Source organism: Anoplolepis gracilipes, chromosome 4, assembly GCF_047496725.1.
Source record: "Anoplolepis gracilipes chromosome 4, ASM4749672v1, whole genome shotgun sequence".
In the NCBI taxonomy this organism is placed as follows: domain Eukaryota; kingdom Metazoa; phylum Arthropoda; class Insecta; order Hymenoptera; family Formicidae; genus Anoplolepis; species Anoplolepis gracilipes.
The window spans coordinates 6,132,017-6,155,787 of record NC_132973.1 but is presented as its reverse complement, the minus strand read 5'-3'; the positions used below and the strand labels follow the sequence as shown (position 1 = coordinate 6,155,787).

Genomic DNA, 23,771 nt, shown 5'->3' with positions numbered 1-23,771 from the left:
GAGAGTAAAACGATGCGAATATTTCGCCACGGTTGAATCAGAAATATAGAAATCAGTACGACATTGTAATAAAAATTGTATACTTGGCGAAGTTTGCTGGAAATAATAGAATAAAAGTTCCGTGTGCGATTGTGTAGGTACGCGTTCTTAGTTTCAGTTTCTTTCGCTTTTGCACATCATTGTGCTCTTGCATTTCCTAGATTCCGAACGAAAGAAATGTTGTTTTCAAACATTTTTCAAAACAAAGATTTTGAATTCAAGAAATTTCTCGCAACCATCTTTCACAAATTTCTAATTTAGTTGTAAGCTTAGATTTGCGTATTTTTAATTTTCAACTATATTAGATAAAATCTAATCAAAATATAAAATATTTTATTTTATAAATATTTTGCTATTGGATTTTTTCGGATAAAATAAAAGAATTGTTATATAAATGAACACATTTCAAACATCATTAATAAGAAATGCCGTTTTGTTCTCATTAATAAATTATTGCCACGCTATCGATTTTCTTGCTAAGCACCGAAATAAAACGAAGTAAGACAAAGGAAAATCTACGGTTCACCAAGCAAATCGCGAGTCCGTCAGAATCGGACAATGACGTCTTCTAGAACAATTCATTGTTTCAAGGAGCCTCGTTTGCTTACAAGCCGGTAGTAGTAGCAACATCCTCCCGTCTTTTCCTTTCACCGCTCCTTCCCCTTTCATCCCTTACGGTTCGTTGCCGCGGGCCGTCTCATTGAATACACGCGGGGACAATGTAGTCTGCACAATACCGGTGTCAGCCGGAAATGACGCCACGCGGAGGTACTATGTGCAAGCGAGTCTCGCGAATTGGCGATGTTAATGCACCAGACGACTCCAATACAAACACAAGACAAACACATGCAGGCGCACTGCTGTCTGTTAAGCGAAACGCGCGAAATTATTGGCAGTACGTGACACACGTCTTAGTTTCGAAAATTTCAAATCAAGGGAGAGATACGTGACAACAATTTTTCATTAGTATTTTATTCCTTTTTTCTCTTCTGTCCTTTGGAAAGTTAGATAATTTTTCAAAGCAGTAGTAATTTAGCGTACGTTAATTACGGCAAAATTAATCGATTATTTTAGAGTCTACTGTCACAAACAATGAATTCTGTAATGTTGCATTGAAAATTATATTGAATATTACTAGCATAAAAAGTCATTCGACAAACTAGCTTGAGGTTTCAAAGGCGCGAGGTTACGATTGCTTTTCTTGAGCCGCGAGAAGTCGATAACGTGACGTCTTTGTTTTTCGCTACAAGTGGTCCGCCGCGTATTCGCTTTCATCGGTGTATTTCTAGCGAGATCATCGCCCTCGGTTCCCGTATCGATCTCGTAGGTCAAGACGAACTAGCTGGCCGATCAAGGTTTTAAGAGAAGTGAGCGCCAAAGTAGGCCACGAAAACAAACCGAGGTCAACGCGAGATCCTCGCGCACAGCAAACTGTTGCTATTTCTCCGACAAAGAGATTCCTCTGCTAGCCGCCTTGTTTTCCATGAAGATACAGTTGTGCGATCAGTAAAGCGGAAGCAGCTTCCGAGGACTGCGCTACGTCCAGCAACGTGAAGATGAAAAATAAACGACTATGTTAGACATGAAAACAGATGTGTAGCTTAGAGTGTTCAGGATAGTATTCCATAAAAGATGGTCGCTCGCAGAAAAATACTAACATATCCGTAGTAAGAAAATAAATAAACAGAGCGATTATTTTAATGCTAAAGTGTCAATTTTTTGGGGAAAATATGAAATCGAATAAAGTACGAAATATTAGATTTTATTTCTACTTTAAATTTCGTCAAGAAGATTTATTTTCTTCATTTATAACATTTTATAGAGAAGCTTCAAAATAACATATAGGATCATAATTTATATAATTATTTATAATAATATTAAGCATTATCTTTATTAGTAGAAAAATAAAATAGAGTTATAAAAGATAGATAATTCGCACTGGAGAGGCAGAGCGAAGATCGCAACAAGGCAAAAAAGAAACGATGTCTTTCGGGACGCGATCGGGTGCCTCGAAGCGAACGATATTGCTCTTTCTCGATGGGGAGATGCTTCAGATGCTTCGGGAGATGCTATACAACCCACCTTCTATCCCGGCGCGGCACGGGAGAGACGGATAAAAAGATTACACGAGCAAATACGCGACCGTGGCGGCGAATCCACGATTGGTCGGACGGACCAACGTTAGTAGATAGAAATCTTTTGCTCGTCTTTAAGCGGTAAACAGGAAACGGAATTTCCGATACTGCCAATCGGTGTCGATCGATTGATTAATTTCTTTGTTTTTTTTTTTTTTTTTTTTTTTTTTTTCAAATCGCAAAGTGCGATACACGAGATGAAATTTTTGCCTGACATAATGATATAATCTTGGCTCAATAATCCTAAAAGATACCTAAAGCAAAAAAACAAAAAGAATAAAGGTGAAAAGAAAAAGGATTTTCTACAGAAATTTCTCTCTTCGAATTACGCACGTAGTAAACTAAATTTAAAAAAGCAGCATTTATCATAGTATCGAGATAACTTTCGAAAATGTAAAGATATTTTTGATCAAGTTTAGGTGATATAAATAAATATATAATAAAATCAAAATGTTTATTAGGAAAAGTGCGAGATTTTTTTTTTTATATATGCTACGTACATTTTGGAACAAATATAGATTATTATATAAGTTTTCTGGTGCGAAAATTACAGCTTTTCGTGTTCGATGTTTTATTATATTTTCTTTATCAAACGTCCGTTCGTCCTAGAAGATTTCTGGAATTTATCTTCTTTACCAAGAGAGCTTCGTTCAGCGATAGGTTTCTTATCAATAACGATGTCGCATGGGCATATACTGTACATGATATTTTGATATTGGAAACTCAGGTTAAGTTTCCTTCATTCGACTGATGCGATTTTCTTCAATATGTAAGGCTCTTAAGATATACGTTACGTTTCGCGCAAAGAATATCAAGAATTTTTCCTCGAAACGGGACAATTCTCTTATCGTCGCAGAGTTACGTAAATTTTTAATATTTCATAGAAAGTCCTGCGCTGCATTTGGATTCGACTAAATTCCATTCGAAGCGTCGAAGGAAAAAGACAGTGGAGAGCACGCTATTGCACTATGTCTCAGTAAAATTTATATCGCGCACGGCTAAGACTCGTATATTCTTATGGGATCAGGGGGATACTAGCTGTACTGGCACAGTCCCGCAGCTTTCGGTGAATCCTTAAGATTTATGAAAGGACGTTTGCACTGTTCCAATCTTGCTCGTTGGAACGCGAAATGTCGAGGATAGTTGATCACATCGTTTCCGTGCTGACCACTCGGTAAATTCAAATAAAGAGAGAATTCCTGTCGTTAATAAATCGCGATCTTTGAAAGATATTTTGGATAAAATATATTTTAAAGAGAAGAGAGAGGGAGAGAGAGAGAGAGAGAGAGAGCGAATCAAGATACATAATAGTTATATTTATCATGAAAGATTCTAAACTATCGTTAAAAAATAAGAATACATCAAACTTTATCTCTTAAAAAAACCTTTTCATTTCATAGTTTATAAATAACTCAAAATATTTTGGTTCTCTCCATTATTGCAGAAGTTGAAGTTACATGATTTATCGAAGCGAAAAAGGTACTTTGATAACTTCCGCAGATAACCGGTTGAATATATATATATATAGTTTCTCCGTTAAAAATTACCTTTAAAGATATATTTCCGGGAAAAATAATTCCTGGGAAAATCATACGATATCGTATAATTTTAATAGAGTCGATTTCTTTTATTTGTTCGTAAAAAAATATCAACGTACATATTCTTTTTTCTACTTTGATACTGTCGTTGATTTTTATATTTCTCGTTGAACGACGTTTTTATCGTCAAATAAACGACAGCCGTTAGGATTTACGTCAGTCCAAGTTTCAAGAGGATGTTTACGATGATATTTCGCTATCATATGCACGCACGAACGTTGAGAAAACGTATCCTTTTGATCCACCCTCGCACTCGACAGCGCAAAAAAAGGAGAAAAGGGTGAGGTAGAACGGCATGGATAGCAGGAGACTCTTCCTATCCCTTTACGCTCTGCCTAATATGTATGCGTGATATGGCGCTTTGGCAGGACAAGAGAACGGGCGGAAGAAAAAGAAATATTATCCCGGCGTCGTCGTGTCAACGACCGTAGCGCGCTTTCAAAAGTGAAGGAGGATCACATCGTAAGTTACAAAACGCGCGACTGTCAAGCAGAGCCGCGTCTCGCTTTGTGATCAAAGCGCGGAATAAATAGTACGGATTCCTCATGAAAAGGATCTCCGTTATCATTCAACTGCTAGAATTTCGAGATATTTGTTGCGATCGAACTGACGATTTACATTTTGGTTCTCGTATTTACATTTAATTATTCTGCAAACTGGTGCAGAAAATGTTTAAAATTAATAATCTCATATCTGATAGATTAAAGATGAAATCCTAAAAGATTAAAAGTAAGAGCTTTCAACAATTTTTCTTTTTTGTTTACTTTTTTTCTGTTATAATTATAAAATATTATAACATATATGTAATAATATTTATGACTTTTTTCCAAACTTTTCTTTATCTAAAATTTCTAATAATTTAAAACAATAAAAGTTGTAAACATATTAAATAATAATTTTTTTTTCTAAAGAGAGAGTCTAAATATACTTAAGTATAATGCACACTCGGTCTTTTTTGTCTTTAGTCAAAAACTTTCGAAGCTTACTTTAGAGATTCCGATTATAGTAACACATCGGTCGCCCTAGTTTCTGGGGAGCGAATCTTCTCGTGATTTACGTCTATATGTACGCGATCAGGCAGAAATGTAACTCCCCTGAGAACGCTTACAGCGAGAAGCGACAAGCGTCGCCGACGACGGTGTTGCTCCAGCGGTCGCGTCACTGCGAGAGACAGGTGGATGGATAGGTAAAGCCGCAGGAGCGACGAACATGGCATATGCAAGAAATACTCGTTGGAATGAAAGAGAGAGAGAGAGAGAGAGAGAGAGAGAGAGAGGAAGGGAGGGAAGCTAAATGGGGGAGTCAGGAGACGAGGAGAAAGCCTCGTACAGTGATAAATATATATGTATATATACGAAGAACGCAGGAAGCAAAGATGGAGAGAGAGAGAGAGAGAGAGAGAGAGAGAGAGAGAGGGGGGGGGGTTATTCCCAGGTGCTCTCGTGTCGGATCTCACCAGCGACGTGAGCGTCGGAACTTAGGAGAAGTCGGGACAGACGAGAAGCCTGGTATCGAATTTGCGTCGTATTTACGCGAGGAAGGCGTCCCGACGCCTTCTTCCGGCGCCTTCGACCTGCCGAGAAGGGTCCGTATTCACCACTCGACGACAATCCGTTTCGCCAGACAGCTGCTGGGAAATCGCTGGAAACAGCCGCCATTTATTACCGGTGTTTGCACCCGTGCGCTTTATTGCGAGCGATTAGGAGGAAATTAGGTTAATTCCTCGTAATAGGTGCGGCTTCATAATTCATAAATATTTGCGATCGTTTTAACTACGCGGTAATAGTTATTAGTTTTTCCATTATTTTTGATTAAATTATATTATCACTTTAAATATTAATTTTCAGATTTAATCGAAAAATTTTTTAATCAACGTTATTGACGTTAATATAATAATTTCGAAAGACACAATTATTAGAATTTATTCTAGATATTACCAGAAAAAATAATATTATAAATAAAAAATATAATTATGTTTTACTTTCATTTGATATAATCTTCTTGAATCGTGTATCTATTATAGAAATTTAATAATTGTCATCGATGTGTGCATTACTTTATCTCAATTGACAACTGACAGTTGCTCGCAGCCACAGCGAAATGGTCGTGCCATCGAAGTTTTCCCTCCCGAGACCATCCTATTCTCGTCTTTATGCATAGATCGTACCTCAGACGTTAGCTCTTCGTCGTCGGACACATCCGCATCACGATCGCGGCTGGCCCTGAATTTAAAGTTACGCCACTGGCCGCCTGGACGGGGGCAATGGTCGGCGACGGGGGTGGACGGTGAGTGGGAAAAGAGCAGGGGATAAAGGCTGGAAAGAGAGGTAATGAGAGAGGGTCCGAGAGGGGCGCAGAGTGACAGGAAAGGGGTGGGTCGTTCGAGAGGGCAAGGCGAAACCGTGAGCCATCGACCCGAGAGCTCGTCCGAGCTCTCCGGCTCGTTATACTATACACTCTCTCGCTCTCCTGCAGCAGGATGCATCTCCGTGCAGTTGCAGGGGCGGGATGCAAGCGGGAGACGGAGGAGCCACATTCACCGCAGAGGCGCAACCCGCCACCCGCCACGGTGAGTGTGCCACGCGGTACCGCCCACGCGATGGACGCTGGATTACCTGTGCAGTAGCAGCGTTGCATACCGTGCATGCATATATAGGCTGTCTCAGAAACAGTGGACGCGCGAGAATAGCTAGGTTCTATTAAAATTCAAATGAAAACCGTGAATTATGCAAGAATTATAATATTTTTCTTCTCTACTGGAACAGTGAAATTTCAGGTATACACAAACACAATACTACACCACACATCATCACCATCATATATAATACCATAGGGGATCGTATGGAAAGTTGTTGAAATTAACCAGCTGCCATTTTTAAACGTATGTACATACATAGGGAGCTAAGAAAGTAAAATATCTTTTAACAAAGGACATTTATAAGGACAGTTATATATGTATATATAAATATAAATTAATAAATATATATATATATATGTATATATAGACTATTAATAAATATATATAAAGACAATCAAAGATATTTTTATCATTTAGCTAATAAATATTTAGCCAAAACAGCAATCTTAATGTGATATATTTAAAATGTATATACCGTCTAAAATTGAAATAAAAATCAAGTCTTTTTCGGAAACGTAACATCTCTTTTTTTGAGATGTCATTCATCGTTTTTCTTATAGTTCTGATCAGTTCTCTTATTGTTTAGAACTGTTTAAAAATATGTACCATTGAAATTGTTGATCTTTTGTAAATGTTATTAAATGATAAGAATATCTTGATTGTATTTAGTTTATATGTAAAATAAAACTGCTAAATATTTTTTATTAAAAAATACTTTCCTGTTCTCCATGTGCATTTAAAAATAATAGCTGATTGGTTTCTTATGGGACACTCTGTATATTTATTTTCATTTTATACACACAATCATTACTGTTTTATTTACTAAACTTTTTACAAGGTATCGAACAAATAAGAAATTATTGTAAACACACATATTTAAAATAATTTTTCATTCAAGTCATAATTTTTACTAAACTCTTAGTGAAAGCGCACCTTTCTTGAAAAATGTAAAGATAAACTCGTTTATACTTGAGAACTAAGAAGCTCATGTTCTCGGGTGTCATCAAATGGAAGAGTCTTGTAGAGGACTCAAGCGAATTCCCGTTATACGTCGTTAATGGATGAAATAATGACAGAGCGACAGCGCTCTCAGTTTTAGCAATCCCGTGGGTAGTTGCCGCGCGCGCGGCAGTTTCCTGCGAGTTTCCTAATGAAAGATTCAACGCGCAGCAACTCAGACACGAGGGCGATATATCGTTGGAGCCTCGCGTTTCGTCCAATTTGTGATCTCGAGGTGAGTGGCGCTATGCGCGCGACTCAAAGCGTCATAGACAGCAGGTTGATGGAAAGAGGAGGAGAAGCGGGCAAGCGGGGGGAGGTGGCTAGAAGGGAAGAGCGGAGAACTGTTTTTCGTATTTTATCAAAAGCGTCGTCCATTTTTCAAACCTGACTCTGAGAGCGCCGTAGCCGCGGGCGTTGTAGTATGTCGCTCTCGGCAGCGGCGGTATGAATATTAAATGACGGAGACGAAGTTCACCGAGGCAAGTAAGGAGTGAAGCAAGGAAGGCGAGCGAGAGCAAAAGGAAGACTCAGGAAAAGAGGATGCTGGAGGGAGAATCCCTTCACGACGCCGGACACGTCGTCGTCTCTCGACGACGAAAAAAATCCTGAAGCCTCCTTGGAAACGATTCTGGCAAGCTCTTTGATTATTTCAAAAGTGATAACTTTAAAATTGCATCGCTAGATATTTTTTTATACCGACTTTTACACCAGATGTAGAAAATTAGAAGGATAATTTATCTCTCAATGAAATCACAATCTATACGTGTATCAAAAAAAAAAAAAAAAAAAAAAAATACTGAAGTATAATATATATATAATAATTATTAAAATGTAATTTATTATAATATATCGAAATTTTACGCATTAGTTGCAATAGCTAATCATAAATCACGTTCTAAATAAAATATAAAGATTTAAATATTTTTTCGCATCAAAATTACGATTCTGAGATAGTTTAGAAATGCGAAACTGGCGTTCACGACGCATAAACTCGTGTCTTTTCGACGAACGAGGAGGAAATAACGTTTCTACATCGCTTCTCCTCCCTCTTGGAGAGGAGTTGAGAGAGGGGGTTAATGGATATCGAGCGACTCGTGCCGGCTCCTCGGTCGCTGCTCCTTCTCCAGCTTCTTCCTGAGGTTGTCAAAGGAGGACGCGCGCGAGGACTGATAGACTGATTTATCCCCATCGCGGATAATAGTAGTAGTACGTGTGGATCGCGATAAGGGCCCATTCTCACGCGACATCAAGCGTTGCGATGTGTGTGGTGGCGATGATATGACAATATTAGTTTTCAATGTCATGACATTCGGATACAGCGAGTGTGGTATCGTAGATTTCAATCCTCAAACGAGAATAATCAATATTCTGAAGTAGAAGAGAGATACGTTGTTTGTAGAAATATGTATGGGAGTTTTCGGTTTTTATCTGCGAGTGATAGAATGACATCAATTTTTGACCAGTTAATTTAATATTATGACAATATATATTTTTTTTATTTTATAAAGAGAAAATGTTACGAGACAACTTTTTAGTTAGGTTTTTTTGCATGAAAATTTAGCTTTCAATAATTTCAATATTAACAAGTATATAAATATCATCTCCTTTTTATAATTTAATTATAGTTATTTCATCATTGTTAATGGTAGTTATTTAATTAATATTTAGTCTTACATTTGTTTATATACGGCAAATAGTAATTTAAATATTACAGACTTTCATATCTATAAATATATTTATAAATGTAAATATATCTTTATTTTCAGGAAAATGTTGGGTGATGTATTTTTTCAAAAAATTACGAAAATTAGAATTAATTAAATGTCGTAATTATAATATTATTAAAAATGACATTTACGTAACATAATAAAATATCTAAAATAACATAAGTAACATTATTTATTGTTTTAAGATGTGAGATATATTAATGCATTAAAATAATTTTTTATTTAACTTGTTATTTCTCAATGTGTAATTTATGATTCGCAGATATTTAGAGATATCTGCTGAACACACACACACACGAGTACAAGAGGATGGATTCTGAGGATCTAATCCTGAAGGTATATTTACTTTTGAGATATAATGGATTACATAGAACATATTTACAATCACGACTTTGTACTTTGCATTATATGTACGTAATTCATAATAATATGGTAAATATCACGGAAAAAAACTCTCGGCTGTGGTATTTTCAAAGAAATATTTTATAATTAATAAACATGCATTTAGAGCACACGAGCAAAAGCCATTTGATTTAATCTACACGCGTTCTTAAATTGAAGTACATAGGATCTTAGGCTCAACACTTTAACGTCATTTCCATAGATAATAGGATCCTTAAAGGGCTCTCTTTTAGACGCCCATGAGTTTCTCTAAATGACATTACGGCGCACCGCGAATTTCAATTTTGCCATAGGAAAATCGCTCTAATCAGTTTCCGGCAGGAGAATCGATAACTTCTAACATCAATTTCCCTCGTAACTCTGTCGAGATCTTAATAATACCGTTTAATCATCCATTTGCTATCTCTTCTATCTTCTTTTCAATTCAATCAAAGTTAACGTAATTCGAACTTGTAATTCACACAGGTGAATCAATACGCTTTTTCTAAGTTTTGCTCCCACACATATATATTACACTTTAAATCGCTTTAAAGTAGATTTTATTTTAACACAAAATCTTTCATTTTAATATTTAGTTAACTAACAATATCGAATGTATCGCAAATGAAAAAAAAATGTGAAACACTCGAGTCTGCTTTCAAATTTGACAAGAGTCTAATTGTTCATTTTTCGACGAGTCTTGGATACATATCTTGTACATACTATGTATTGTGATTTCGATTAAAATATATAATTCTTTCGATGAAAAGTCGCAAGTGATTTTGCATAGTATAGCATCTTCACGTCAGGTCAATATAATTATTTAATTAACTAGTAGTAAAAGGTAATCGACAATCGGTATTTCCAATCCTCAATTGAACACGTCTGGATAGATGACACGTCCATTCAGAGGCGCGTTTAAAGTACCCCTACGGCGTTTGCGCGCGTAGTACAACTAAACGTATGTAAACACATTTATCCTGGAATAATTCAGCAGTTAACGGCGCAACGCTCGACGTGCGTGCGGACTAATTTCGCTGCTAAAGGGAGTCGCTAAATAGCGCATGCACACATTAAGTCGTACAGCGCGAGTCAATGATAACACCGTAGTAATTTCTACTATGAATGAAAGATTACTCTCTCGTATAGTTACATCGTAACGAGTGAATCGAATTGTGTAAATTAATTATATTTGTTAGAGTTAGTTACGCCGGCAATGAGAATATGAAAATTATTGAGAATTTTCATGTTTTCCATGTGCACTGAAAAAAAATTTACTTAATCTAAAAAAATATTTAGTTCAATACGTTCAAACAAGTATTTATTTAAATTAAGCAAAAATATATTTGAATTAGTAAAATATATTGTCTATTTTACGATTCAGCAATATATTTTATTAATTCAAATATGTTTTTGTTTAATTTAAATAAATACTTATTTGAATGTATTGAACTAAATATTTTTTTGGATTAAATAAATTTTTTTTTCAGTGTGCATAAATTTTCCTTGTGCATTAGGAATTCAATGCACAAGGTATTTCTATAACTATTATTTCTGAGAACCGTTTAATGCGTTTATCATGTGAAATAACTAATAACAATTACACCCACTTTTAAGTACGTTATATTCCTACACGGGTGCTCTTAATTTTGTACGCTTTCCTTGTAACTTGTCTGATATCACGGTCGAATGATGCCGTTGTGAGATATAATGGATTCATTGCCATGCAAATTTGTTCGCGTTATGAGGCACGTTACATCTTAACTACGCTTGCTCGCGCACAATCGTGGAAAATTTCGTTGGTTCGTAACTGAAATCGGAGTTCGTGAATCAACGCTTTTAACTTTGATATGAATTACGGCTATGATAAGTATATAATCATGAACCATTTAGTTATATACCTTACATTTGTTAATTCATTTAAACTTATAATTTGATAATAAATATCATTGAAAAATATGCAAATTAGAATAACGACTAATATATGTATGTACATATATATTTTATAAGATTATTATTATATGTGATATATTATTATACTTAAGTGATTAATTTTGTTTTTAAGAAAGTGTTTGCTTTAAAATCGTATGTTTCGTGGTTCTATTGTACTGAGAGTAAAACACACAAGAAATGTGTGTATATGTCTTTTATCGTACTGACAATGAGAGTCGATGAAAAGCGATCTCGACGAATAAAAGTAAACGGTTGGCCCACTCGTTGGCCAACTGGCGTGCTCGTTTAAAGACGCGAGGGGTTTAAAGAGGGCTCGATTGATGAGCCGTCGCGCATTCGGGGAAAGAAGTTTGAATTTACTGACGGTCAAAGAGTGTCGGGATCTCGATTGCGCGATCGTCGCGCGTAAAAACGTTACGTTCAATACGAGTCTTAATTTACGATCGCGTATAAATTGCAACATATAAATTCAAAGCACGACGCGACGGTTTTTGTACGCGATATGAAAAACCGTGGCTCTTTGTTCGCTGCGCAGTGGAGCTCGGCGGTCATTCGAGCTTGAATCGATTTTTGAGATGTTGCAGAAATTTGAGGTGCGAGAAGAGTTATAAATATTGATATAGATATATTACGATATATTACGATATATAGATATTATAGGAATTTATAGAAAATCTTGGCCAAGTAGATATTGTTACGATATAGTCAGACATAACCAGAAACATAGCTTCTTTCCTCTCATATATGTATATATATATATATATAAAATTATATGTACATTATAATATTTAAATATATTATTTCCATAAATATATATATCTTTAATGCTTATATATTTAAAAAATCCAATTTATAAAATATGAATTTGGGAAAAAATTTATTTATAGAAATAATATACACAAAATATATAATGTGTGTTATTTAAGAAATTAAAAGCTTTGATTTAAAAAAGAAAAAAAAAAAAGTAATTTATATGTGAGGAAAGAGATTCACACAGAAATAGGATTACATCGATTTATAAATTTAGCAAAGACTTGAAATCCGCTCATCGATTTTAAATTGTCGCAATTCGCTGCGATTATTTAAGTTAAGAGTATTCAGATATGAAATAGTGCGATTGTAATAAAGTCTTTAGAATTTCATTCTATGATCGTTTCTGATTTCTTTTCTCCTTCACGCTCTCAGAATGATCCACGAGCGTTTATCCTCAAAGAATCGGATACGTTGAAAAATGAGTTATTAAATTTGCATTGTCGACCGTCACCAACGACTATCCCTGGGCTCGGAGCTCTTCTCGCGTTTACGAGTGTCATCGAGTAAACGATCGAGCGAAGGTATGACAGAGGGTGGGTAATAAAGAAACCGGTAGTGGCGTTGCGTCGTACAGGGGGATAAAGTGGTAGCAGGGCGAATGATGGAGAGAGAGACAGGGATTTTATTATAACTCGGGACAAAATCCTCTCAAAGCGAATCTCACGGGAAAAAGAAAGTAAAAGTACCGATTATAGTTTGCAGGCACAGTCCGAAATAATCCAGCAGCGACGACAGAGTAATTTCAATTGTAAATGTCCGCGTAATACTTAGGGGCTAAGAAACGGCCAGCGCTGAATTCTCGGGCCGGACTTGGCGATGCGACGTGTCTTAATCGCTTTTTCACGAGCTCATGGTAATTCAGACCGAATAGCATTTCCGGTATTCGCTCCACTAAATAACTTCTTATTCTTCTTCCTTGATGTATTATTTACCACTTTCCGTCAATTTCTTGTCACTTTACGTCAAAGCATTAAATAATATCATTAATAATTTCATGGAAAAAGTATAGAAGAGAATTATTTTCTATTAATAATATTTTTATAAAGAATTTCAAAAAATATGTAATACGTATTAATTTGTACAAGTTTTATTAAAAAATTTACTGCCATAGAGATATTTTTGCTCGATTATAGTAAATGGTATTGTAAGATACCATTTTAATATCATTTTAAAAAAGCATTCAAATAATGTCATTATTTAAAAAATATCAGGTAAAAAATTGTAGTATTTCTTTTCCATTTTTTTCAATCTGGACATCCCTATATGTACACGACGCCTGTGATCGACAGATTACAAAGAAATCCTACAAATCCATCACGTATATGCATCATCATTTCCGCCTATATCGGTCACTAAAGCGCTTCTTCACGCTTCTGGTATTCCAATAACGCGTGCGAGATCGTGGAACGTAAACGGCAGCGAAGAGATTGAAAGCTTCGCACGATCTTCTCCCTTGGAAGTAGGGGTGGTTGTTGGGAACTTGGGAAAGTAGAAAGGAGGAGGAAGACGAGAAGGAGAAAAAGAGAGAAAGAGAAGAAACAGAAAGAGGAGAGACAGCACACGTAGGAGGAATGTCGTAACTCGTAAGAGAACCGAAGCTCATAGTTAGCAACCCTTTCTTCCCCTCCTTTATCGCTTCGTGCTTCAACCTGGACTCCTACGGCGCCAGTCTCACGGCAATACGAATCAGTTTCCTCCGAGTTTATATTCATAACGAATAAATTATTCAGCTCGGTGCCGGGATTCGAGCCCATCGGGATGTGTAGGCCCGTCACGTCGCCTCGCATTATCCACCTAATCGGAGAACGTGGAAAAGCTTTGTAACTCTTTCGAGTCGGCCGTTGTTCGATAAAGCCGGATCCGAGGGTCATTTTCATCGAGCGGAATAAAAATCAATGAAAATATAATCTTTTCACGTATCAGTTTTTATCAGCGATTTTAAAGCGGAGCATTATATACGTACATTATATACATGCTTAATTCTTTTGTAACGGATTTTTATTAACTTTTCTATTATCGAGGGATTATTTCACTCTGGAGAAGAGGAAAAAAAATTATTTATTTGACATAAAATTGTAATAGAGAAACTATTGTAAGTTTATATAATACATAATCTTTCTTGATAGTGAGTGTAAATTAAAAACAGTGTATAATAATTGCGCGGTAAGCTTCCGCTTTTTTCGGATGTACTCTATTACGTCTCACATTTCACAAAAATAAATTACTTTTTTTTCAAACAATTTTACGAAGCACAGAGGTTTAATGGAAGCGCCTGGAATGAATGTAGAAAAATATCAGCTTTGGTCGGACGACGGTGCACTGGAAAATCCACGCACTGTCGCCGACATGCCTTTCCGGCGTTTCTGAGTGAGAAATAATTAGCAGGTTTCGTCACTCGGCACGTATATCCGCCCGCGCGTTGCAACGACCGCACTTTGAATACACCCCTCGGAAGCGAATATCGCGCATTTACTGTAGCACCGAAAAGTGCGACCTACCGTACGATACGGGTTAAAAGCGCAGTTAAAGCGGCAGGAATGTAGCTTGCACAAAAGACCGATTCCATCGACGTGCGTTAACGCTAATCATACAGTTAAACTGTGATATATAATCAACTGGACCTTCCTGTGAAAACCTATGATTGATTAAAGAATAATTAGCAATTTTACTGTATATACATTTAATCAACTAGATCTATCAATAGAATGTAAATTATTATAAAACAACCAAGAAACAATATCTATTAAATTATAATTCTATTAAGTTTTAAGTTAACTTAAAATTCTATTAAGAGAAAATTAATTTAAAATTAAGAGAATATTAATTGAAAATTTTGCACACGAACAGTACGTTTTTTGTTAAAATTGTCAGCGATTAATAAGAGAACTTTTCAAATTTTCGATTTATTGTTAAAGTGTATTTTACATACATCTCTTGTACTCGGATGATTTTTTTTATTGACCTTTACGTCTTGTCTGTCTAAATTTTCGACATTTTCAATTTCATCTTCTGCACTTCAACACCTTTTATCGACTAGCTTCTATGTTCTTAATTGCAATTTTCTGACTCGTCTTTTGCCGTGATGTGATCAAACTTTTTATACCATAAAATTATATAATGCATTATTGTATGTATTTTTATAGAGAAATGTCGATAAAGCGTAGCTAACCAGCCGGTCTTAGCGACTTATTTGCATATGTTTTTGCTGATCAACAATATGATTAACTTTAAAACTACTTAATTAGTAAAAATATTTCATCGATGCATCCCGGTATATATCCCGTAAATCCAGGTGTGCAAGGAGAACAAGAACGAGAAGAGTAAAGGAAAAGCAGGAATATTACTTGGTAAAAGGAGAGGAGCCTTATTAAGGATGGCTCTTCCGCCTGCCTGAACGCTTAAATTTCAGAACGTCGTTCTACGAAACACGGGCGACATCGTTAAGGCACGGCCGTCGAGATTAAAGGCTTTCCCGGATTCGAGAGATTTCAAGTCTGGGATTGTCCGCAATTAGTGCGGAACGAGGGGGTAGGGCAGCGACGGCGACGGCGACGACGACGACAACGACAACGACAACGATGGCAAGCTCCTTCAGGAAACTACGGAAAGCTTCCTGCGCGGGAGTGAAAGAAAGTAGAAACGTTAACGAGAGGAATCTTAAGATGCATCGCGATCGTTATCGACCCTTCTCTTTCTCTCTTCTTTACTTTCGGATCTTTGATTGTCTAAAAGATTATTGGCATCGCTGCCACCACCAGACGAATGTATTGCAGAAAGTTGAGAAGTTTATAATTGATAGTTCTTTCTTATATACGTGCGTCTCGAGTTTGTCTTTATGTATCATGAAGTTATTAAGAAGACGGACGATACAATTGACTTTTACGATTAATTATCCTCCTTGTGCGAGATAAATGGAATCACAAAGATCGGAGTTTTTTTATACACTCTTATGGTAACGCGATTGGTTCGTTGACTTAAATAATTATGCTTCGAGAGATAAGCTCATTAAAAGAGATCTTTAGTATCGTCGCCCAAAGGTCTGATTTAATGACTGAGTAGTATATATAATTTCAGGTGTTAAATAAAGTAGAGTTTCATTATATGGTAATGTTTGACGCATAAATTATTTTAATGTTCAAACCATGTATAAATAATGATAAATGAATACTGAGAGAATTATTTGCATATTCAGCTGTTTTCATAAATATCTATATTTTTCAACAAATAGAGAAATCCAATAGCTACTACGTTTAAAAAACAGAAATTTTATTTTTTACGTTATTATTCTTATACCCATCGCGTGCTTGTTTTTCATTCGCATGTGTTGGGTTTGAAAAAACTGTAATTTTTCTACAACATATTTTGTGTGTGTCCACTTCAAAAATCGAGATCTATAAAACACGTAGAAGAGTCAATTCAGAGAAAAAAATTTCAATTTGAAAAATGTGATATTTAATTTCTCACTAAATACAAATTTCTTCTTGTAACATCATCTCTCTCTCTCTCTCTCTTTTTCTCTCTCAAATGTCACATTTTTTGCGCGATTATCGTGTCGTACATCGTAGATATCACATAAAACTCTCGTTCGAGTGCATCCACTCGATTTCCTTTCAATCGAGAGCGAGGGTTTGTTACCGTGCGGAGTTTCGCGAATTAGATTTCCGCGAGTGTCACGTGTTCGCGCGCGCACTCACGGCTCACACGATCGCTCTATCTCGTTTCCAGCGAAACTTTTCGAAACACATCGCGCCGCGCGCACTATGGACACGAGAGAACACGCGCGCACGATGTGTCACACGCGCGTTTACACGCGCAGGAAGTTGGACAGCTGTACTGAAATTGTTTCCACGGGAAAATGGTATGGACGTGCAGTAACCGGCGTCGCGATAGCACAGACGTTTCGCGACGCGTCGCGAAACTTTCGCACGAACAAATTTACGGGCCGCGATACACTTCGATCGCTTCAATTATACGCCGCCGACGTCATAGTCCAGATTATGAGTTGAGAATAGAATAGTTTATGTAACATAGTTTTTGCATCTGGGACAGATTTTATTCCGCAGTAACAACGGCAAAACACAAAGATAGATACAAGATAGAAATTATTTAGTGATCGCTTCGAATTGCTTTCCTGTCGATGCCAAATGTACAACTTTATGCCATCCAAGGTGGAACATCACAAGCTCAAGTATTTAAATCTGGATGCGATACATGAAACTTACTGTACACGCTATTCAGGGGTAACATGCATGAAAAAAAAGTCGTAAATTTTTTATGTAAATTTAAAATGAAAATTTAATTGACACTAAAGATAAAACTTTGACATTTTTGTTGTATTATCAAAGGTACGATATTCTGGCAAGTTTTTTTCCCCTTTTTTTAATATAGTGATGCGACATCTTGTCGCGACGGCATAGGAGCGTTTCCACTCTCTATATAAAATTTTTTCACCATAAAATATATATTCAACGGTGACTATCTTTTGCCCCCTAAATAAACGTGAATTTTCTTTTCTCCCTGAAAAAAAAAATCACAACTCTCCCAACGAAGATTTAATCAAAAGTCGGTAGGAAGATATCGTCGGGATAACGAAGTCATCAAGTACTATCAAAGATTTTTAACTATAACGGAACAAAAAGTGAAGAAAAAAAATCCTCTTTCGTGTGACATTTTCTTTTTTCTTTTTATTATAAGATAAAATCTCATGAAAAGGTCAAAATCCGATATAACGCGATCTTTATATATATATTATGTTATAATATAATCCGATATTCTACATGAAAATGAGAGGAAGTTCAAAAGTGTGGTCATTTAAATTCACTCCTTCCTGTGAGCGTCGGTAACATCAATTTTAACTAAATTTCCATTTCCTGCCAGTATAAGTAACACATTTTAGTTCAGAAAAGAGTATGAAACAATTTAGATAATCCAAAACTCGTAATACTCGTACGATTATTTGTTAAAAAAAAAAAAAAATAGATTTTTTTTACGACACAACGTGACGTTTATTCTACTTATATATTTGCCTTCTTTTTTTACTGTCAAAAAATGCGATTCGTAATCGAAGAATTGTAATAAAAAGAAAGACACATTAGAAGTGGACACATTCGAAGGATTTACCTGCAAAGATTAGGCAGCGGGCCAGCATCCTTCGATTCTGTGGTCGAATATTACGCTCGGCCGAATTCGGCGCCTAGTTTCCCGAAGAGGACGATGATGCACGTCACCCTCGAGCGTCACCCTGATGCTTACGATCTGCCGCGGTTTCGTCGCCGCCGTCGTCGTCGTCGGCGACGTGCACGACGCACGGCGCAAGGACGTGGTGGCGATGGTGGCCGACGACGAGGACGAGCAGCAGCGGCGTGTCGTCGCGGTGTCGACGGCGATGCTGCTGCAAGTGCACGCGGTGCATACGCGGCACGCGGCCAGTCTAAAAGCCGGCGGCGTTTAGATATCGCGCGGTGATGTACACCCGGGCAAGACGTCGGGGACGCGAAAGCCGATGGAAAAAGGGAAAAGGGGTAAGAAGGACACAGATAAGTAGACCCGAGAGCGGGAGAGGTCCGGCGGAAAACGCGACGCACACGTCTACTACCCTCGCGACGACAGTCTTTGGCCTCCGGCACCGCCGGCCACGACTGATCGCGCCGGGTTACCCCCCGCGAGTGTCAGGGGCGCATGCGTGCCACCCTCTCCATATCCCTTTCCTCTCCGTCGGAGGTGGTTGTGCGGGGTGGTTACCCCTCTTCATGGTGTCCCTCTCGTACGAGCGCTGACTTCCGCCGAGGGGGTGTTGGGTGAGTGGGTGGTAAGTAGGTGGTGGTACAGGTGCTAGAATGGAGAGAAAAGAGAGAACGCACTCTCGCACACGCACGATGAGATAACATTTTCAAATAACGGACGTGATTTAGCTATTTACCGGGGATAGTGCTTGAAGAATATTAAACCATAAGAGCATAATGATTGGTTTTTATTATTACAAAAAAGTTTTATTTACGATTACATTAGTATTATAAAGATTGTCTTTTTGTGTAGCATTATTTTTTAAATTTATTATTAATTTATCACTGAGGATAATGTAACGGTAATGATAAAGAAAATTTATCATCAAACAGTTTAATACAGATTTCCTTCTTCTATCTGTATGATAGATTCTATATTATGTAGACCCTTTACTCTCCCTCTGGAATCTACTCACTTCTGCGAGCTGATTTCCGTTGAGAGGGTTAGCAGATAGATAGATAGATAGATAGGAATAGTTGCCACGAAGAACGGAAGGCAATACGCACTCGTAGACACGGAGCTGATCGCACGGCGAGACTGTAACGTTTCCCAATACTATACAGGATTTAACCATTGGCTGAGGTAATACTTCGATGTAGAGAACGTTATTTGGTAAGAGATAGTAATTTTCTTGTTGCAAATAGCCTTAGGATCTATTACGCCAACGGCAATTGCAGCGACTCGTTATCTCTGATTAGCTATCATTTTCAAGATACTATTTACAACTAATCTCTATTTGTAATATATACTATTTTATTATATAGTGTATTTGATTCTACTAGCAATCTTGTAGTTAGAGATAATGGACGTTGCAAGATAAAATTTCACTCGGTTATAAGAATGAACGCTTTAAGAATTTCATTTTCTACCAACTATTTATCTTTGAAAATATTTTATAATGGACATGAAGAAAATAATATGTTATATACATATATTAAAAAAGAATATATATATATATATATATATATATGTATATACAAGTGTTTCTTCTAAATAGAGCCCTTAGCATATCTCTGTTTCTTTTAATGATACGAAAAAAAAGTCAAAGGCAAAAATTTGATTCAAAGGGAAGATAATATCCTGACAAGCAAAAATCTTTTTTTAATATAATTTTTTACAAAATTTCAAAATCATTGTTTTTTTTAAATCAGATGGTATATTTTCATTAACGTAGTGATGATAACTTATAAAAAAAGCAAATTTAATCATCATGAGATATGTTGATCTTCAAATGACTTGGAATAACAAAAATCACATTTAGGAAAGAATCTGTAATAAAATTTATTGTACGTTTCGATACAAAGATATACTTTTTAATAAAAGATACATTTTTAGATTTTTTAAAAAGTACATTTAGATTTTTTTTTGTAAAGTCGCAGAATTTTTGTTTATTTTCAAAATTGTTGAGACTAAGACTTTGATGTAAGCGCCTGTAAAATGTCTTTCTGTAAAACTGTGTTTTGTGTGAATGTTTGTAAATATACTTTAAATTTTAAATAAAAACATTCTATTGTATGTATGTATGTACATACATTGAAACTGCTGAGCTAAATTGAAAATCATAGAATTTTGTCATTTGAAAGTCAACATATCCTATGTGGTTAAATTTGTTTTTTATGAGTTACATCGCTGCGTTAACGCGTGAAATATACCATTTCATTTGAAAAATATCAATGAAATCTCGTAAAGATGTCATTAAGAAAAATTTTGCTCAGGATGGTCCCTTTGAATCAAACAATTTTCACCTTAACTTTTTTCGTATTATCAAAACAAACTATCGAAAGAAAAAGGATATTCTGCTCTAATTAGAGGAAACACCTTGTATATAAACAAAACTATACAATAATTTCATGCTTGCATTATCACATGTTAGATTTTATCATATTACAATCTAAGGACAATTGACAATTCACAGTGCGACTTTATATTTAAAATCACCTTAAGATCTCATTCAATCAATAAAATGATGCTATCCGATCATTTCATTGATTGAATGGGATCTTAAGACGAATCAAATATCAAGCTCGGATTATGAATACCATTCTAAGTACAACAAAAATTATATAGATGCAAAATTAATCTGACAGATTAAAAATGGAATATCAAAGTCGACATTGAGAATTTTATATGTATATAAAAATGACAAAAATAATCAAAATTAATTACTAGTAATAGAAAAGCAAAGAGATAAGTGCGACTAATCGTACAGCATAAACAATTTTAATAAGTAAAGTTTTACTTGAGCTTTGATTTTTATAAATCTGTTTATTATTTATAACTGCATTAAAAGCAGCCAATAATATAACAAAATCATTAATATACATCAAATTTTCTTAAGGAACAATTAAAACGCAACGAGAGAATTTTTAAATAACAATTCTTTAACCATTGTATTTGTTGATGAATCACGGAAGTGATAGACGAAAGACGAGACGCAGGTGTCACAAAAGACAACAGGGGGTAGCATTCGCATTCTGCGGCCGCAGCACGCGCAAAGCCTTCGTCGGTATTACGCCACGTGCACAATACTCCCGCGCGCGTGCATAAATTACCTGCGAAACCCCGAAGCCTATCTATTTACGACTGCCGTGCATTATACGATATTTCGTGCTTGGGACAAACGCCGTCTTACAACGGCGCGCGTCTGCGAATCGCCCCTTTAATTAATTAGCTGTCTATCTTTTGCCGAAATTTATTATAAAATTCATTTAATTTTGTTTGTTGCTTTGTTTTGGATTTTTTTTTTTTTTTTTTTTTTTTTTGTTTTTTGCTTTGAAGCTTTTTATGCGCTCTCTTGCCACGCTCGGAAAACGTCAAGAACATTTTTCATGCTTTTTATATTTTTCATATCTTCCCTCTAATATGCAAATGAATTTTTACTACACTTTATTCCCGCTGCTATTAACACCGCTCGCTCTCCTCTCGTTGTGCCTATCTTCGTAATTATATTTTTTTATCGCACATCGTAGTTTTTTGTCTCTTGATTTATTTGAAACTATTTTTTTTACGCTTATGTCGCATATTTTGCGTCTCTTTACTTTGTAGGGATATTAAAAATGACGTTCTTGCTGTCTCGTCTAAAAAAAAAAAAGAACTCGCAATCGATCGTGATGTTTAATTATCCGACTATGCGTTTTACGGTCTGAAGGACTTTTCGCGACGTATTTCGCATCGTGTTGATCACCGACTGGCGCGAGCACTTATCTGCTGTCGTGTACGTGGAAACGCCCACGCAATAGGAAACTGTCATCGTCGATGGTGTAACGTCGCGTGCAATAAAGCTCCGGCGGACGTGGTCGCTATGGGATGAGACGGCCGAAAGTTTTCATGTTAAGCGACGGGGCTGCCAAAGCAGGCTCGAATCATAAAAGATACAATGTGGAAATACAAGAGTGAGAGAGAGAGAGAGAGAGAGAGAGAAAGAATAGTGAAAATAAACGAACGAAGAAAGAGGAGAGAGCGAAACTGGAGAAAATTCACCTGTGATTTCCAATTAATATATATCGATTGTATAACTCTTGAATAAAATTACATAAAATTACACATTTATTATGAATAATTTTCTCTTCTCATGCTTTTTATACACATAATTGTGCATCATTTCATCATTCATCATCATTATACAATCATCATTATTCATCATTTGTTCATTCTCATTGTTATATCAACATAATTTAATCTATTGCCGATATTACATTAGTCATTTAGTACTCTTGCTATGCTATTATTGTAAAATATCTTTAGTATTTAATTCTGATTTAGTTTGAATCGAGATTTAATTCATATTCGTTTGTTGAATTTTTTGTTTAATCACATGATAAAAATTGTAATAATACAATATGTTTATTTAGCGAGAAAGAGAAAAAGAGAGAGAGAGAGAGAGAGAGAGAGAGAGAGAGAGAGAGAGAGAGAGAGAGAGAGAGAGAGAGAGAGAGAGAGAGAGTGAGTCTTGAATTATTCAGTAATATTTCTTAACGGTACGTTCACTGGTTCAGCTATTTATTCGAGCTCATTCACCTCGAGGGGGATTTGTTTCGTTGCCAGAGCGAACGTTTAACGCGCGGGGTCGCGGGAGTGTACGGAGAATTTAGTATAATAGTATCGGCGAAGCGAAGCCGTTCTCTCTCGTTCACTACGCTTCGGACGTTCACGAGAGCGAAACGACCTCAATGGATCAAGGAGGACAAGAGGATCGGCGGGGTCACGGGGAGAGGGAAGGGGAGGTAAGGGGTTTGCATGCAGCAGCGGTAACTCGGTGCAAATCGAGGTGGTGGGATACGACGACTGTGTCCGAGCACGTCGTTAAAACCCGACCCGGGGCTACGGATTGCGCGTTGTCGTCATCGTCGTCGTCTACCGAGAATACACCCTCCGTTTTCATCTCCCCAGCGCTCCTCGACTCGCCTTCTTCTCCGTCCGACAACACGCTGGTCTATCGTTCCAACTGGCTCGCTCGTTCGACTATTGTTTCGTCAAGTGCGACGTAAAAGACTCGAAGATCACCCTTTCTTCCCTCAACCCTCTGTCCGCCTGGTCTTCATTGTACCGGCTATTAAGACCGTCGTCTTGGTTCTCTCTTTCCCTCTCTTCCCCTTCCTCTCCCTCTTCGTCTGCTCACCGTCGAATTGCAAACACAGCTACTAACCCTGTCTGTCCTCTCTCTTTCTCGAGCCTCTCTTCGTCGCGAAGGGTAAGTGCAGTT

General features: G+C 36.7%; 1 protein-coding gene across 9 annotated transcripts in view; it reads right to left on the bottom strand.

The window, feature by feature from the left end:
* Nucleotides 1-18,935, bottom strand: part of Dscam2 (Down syndrome cell adhesion molecule 2) — an 85,742-nt gene extending 66,807 nt beyond the window's left edge. For all 9 annotated transcript variants that reach the window (XR_012046616.1, XR_012046617.1, XM_072891647.1 and 6 more), the window contains exon 1: nucleotides 18,407-18,935. Coding sequence is in view for 7 of the 9 variants with exons in the window: in XM_072891647.1 (XP_072747748.1) it covers nucleotides 18,407-18,434 (28 nt within the window). In the remaining 2 variants the exon portion in view is untranslated. The remainder of the gene's footprint in view (nucleotides 1-18,406) is intronic.
* Nucleotides 18,936-23,771: the final 4,836 nt, after the last annotated feature.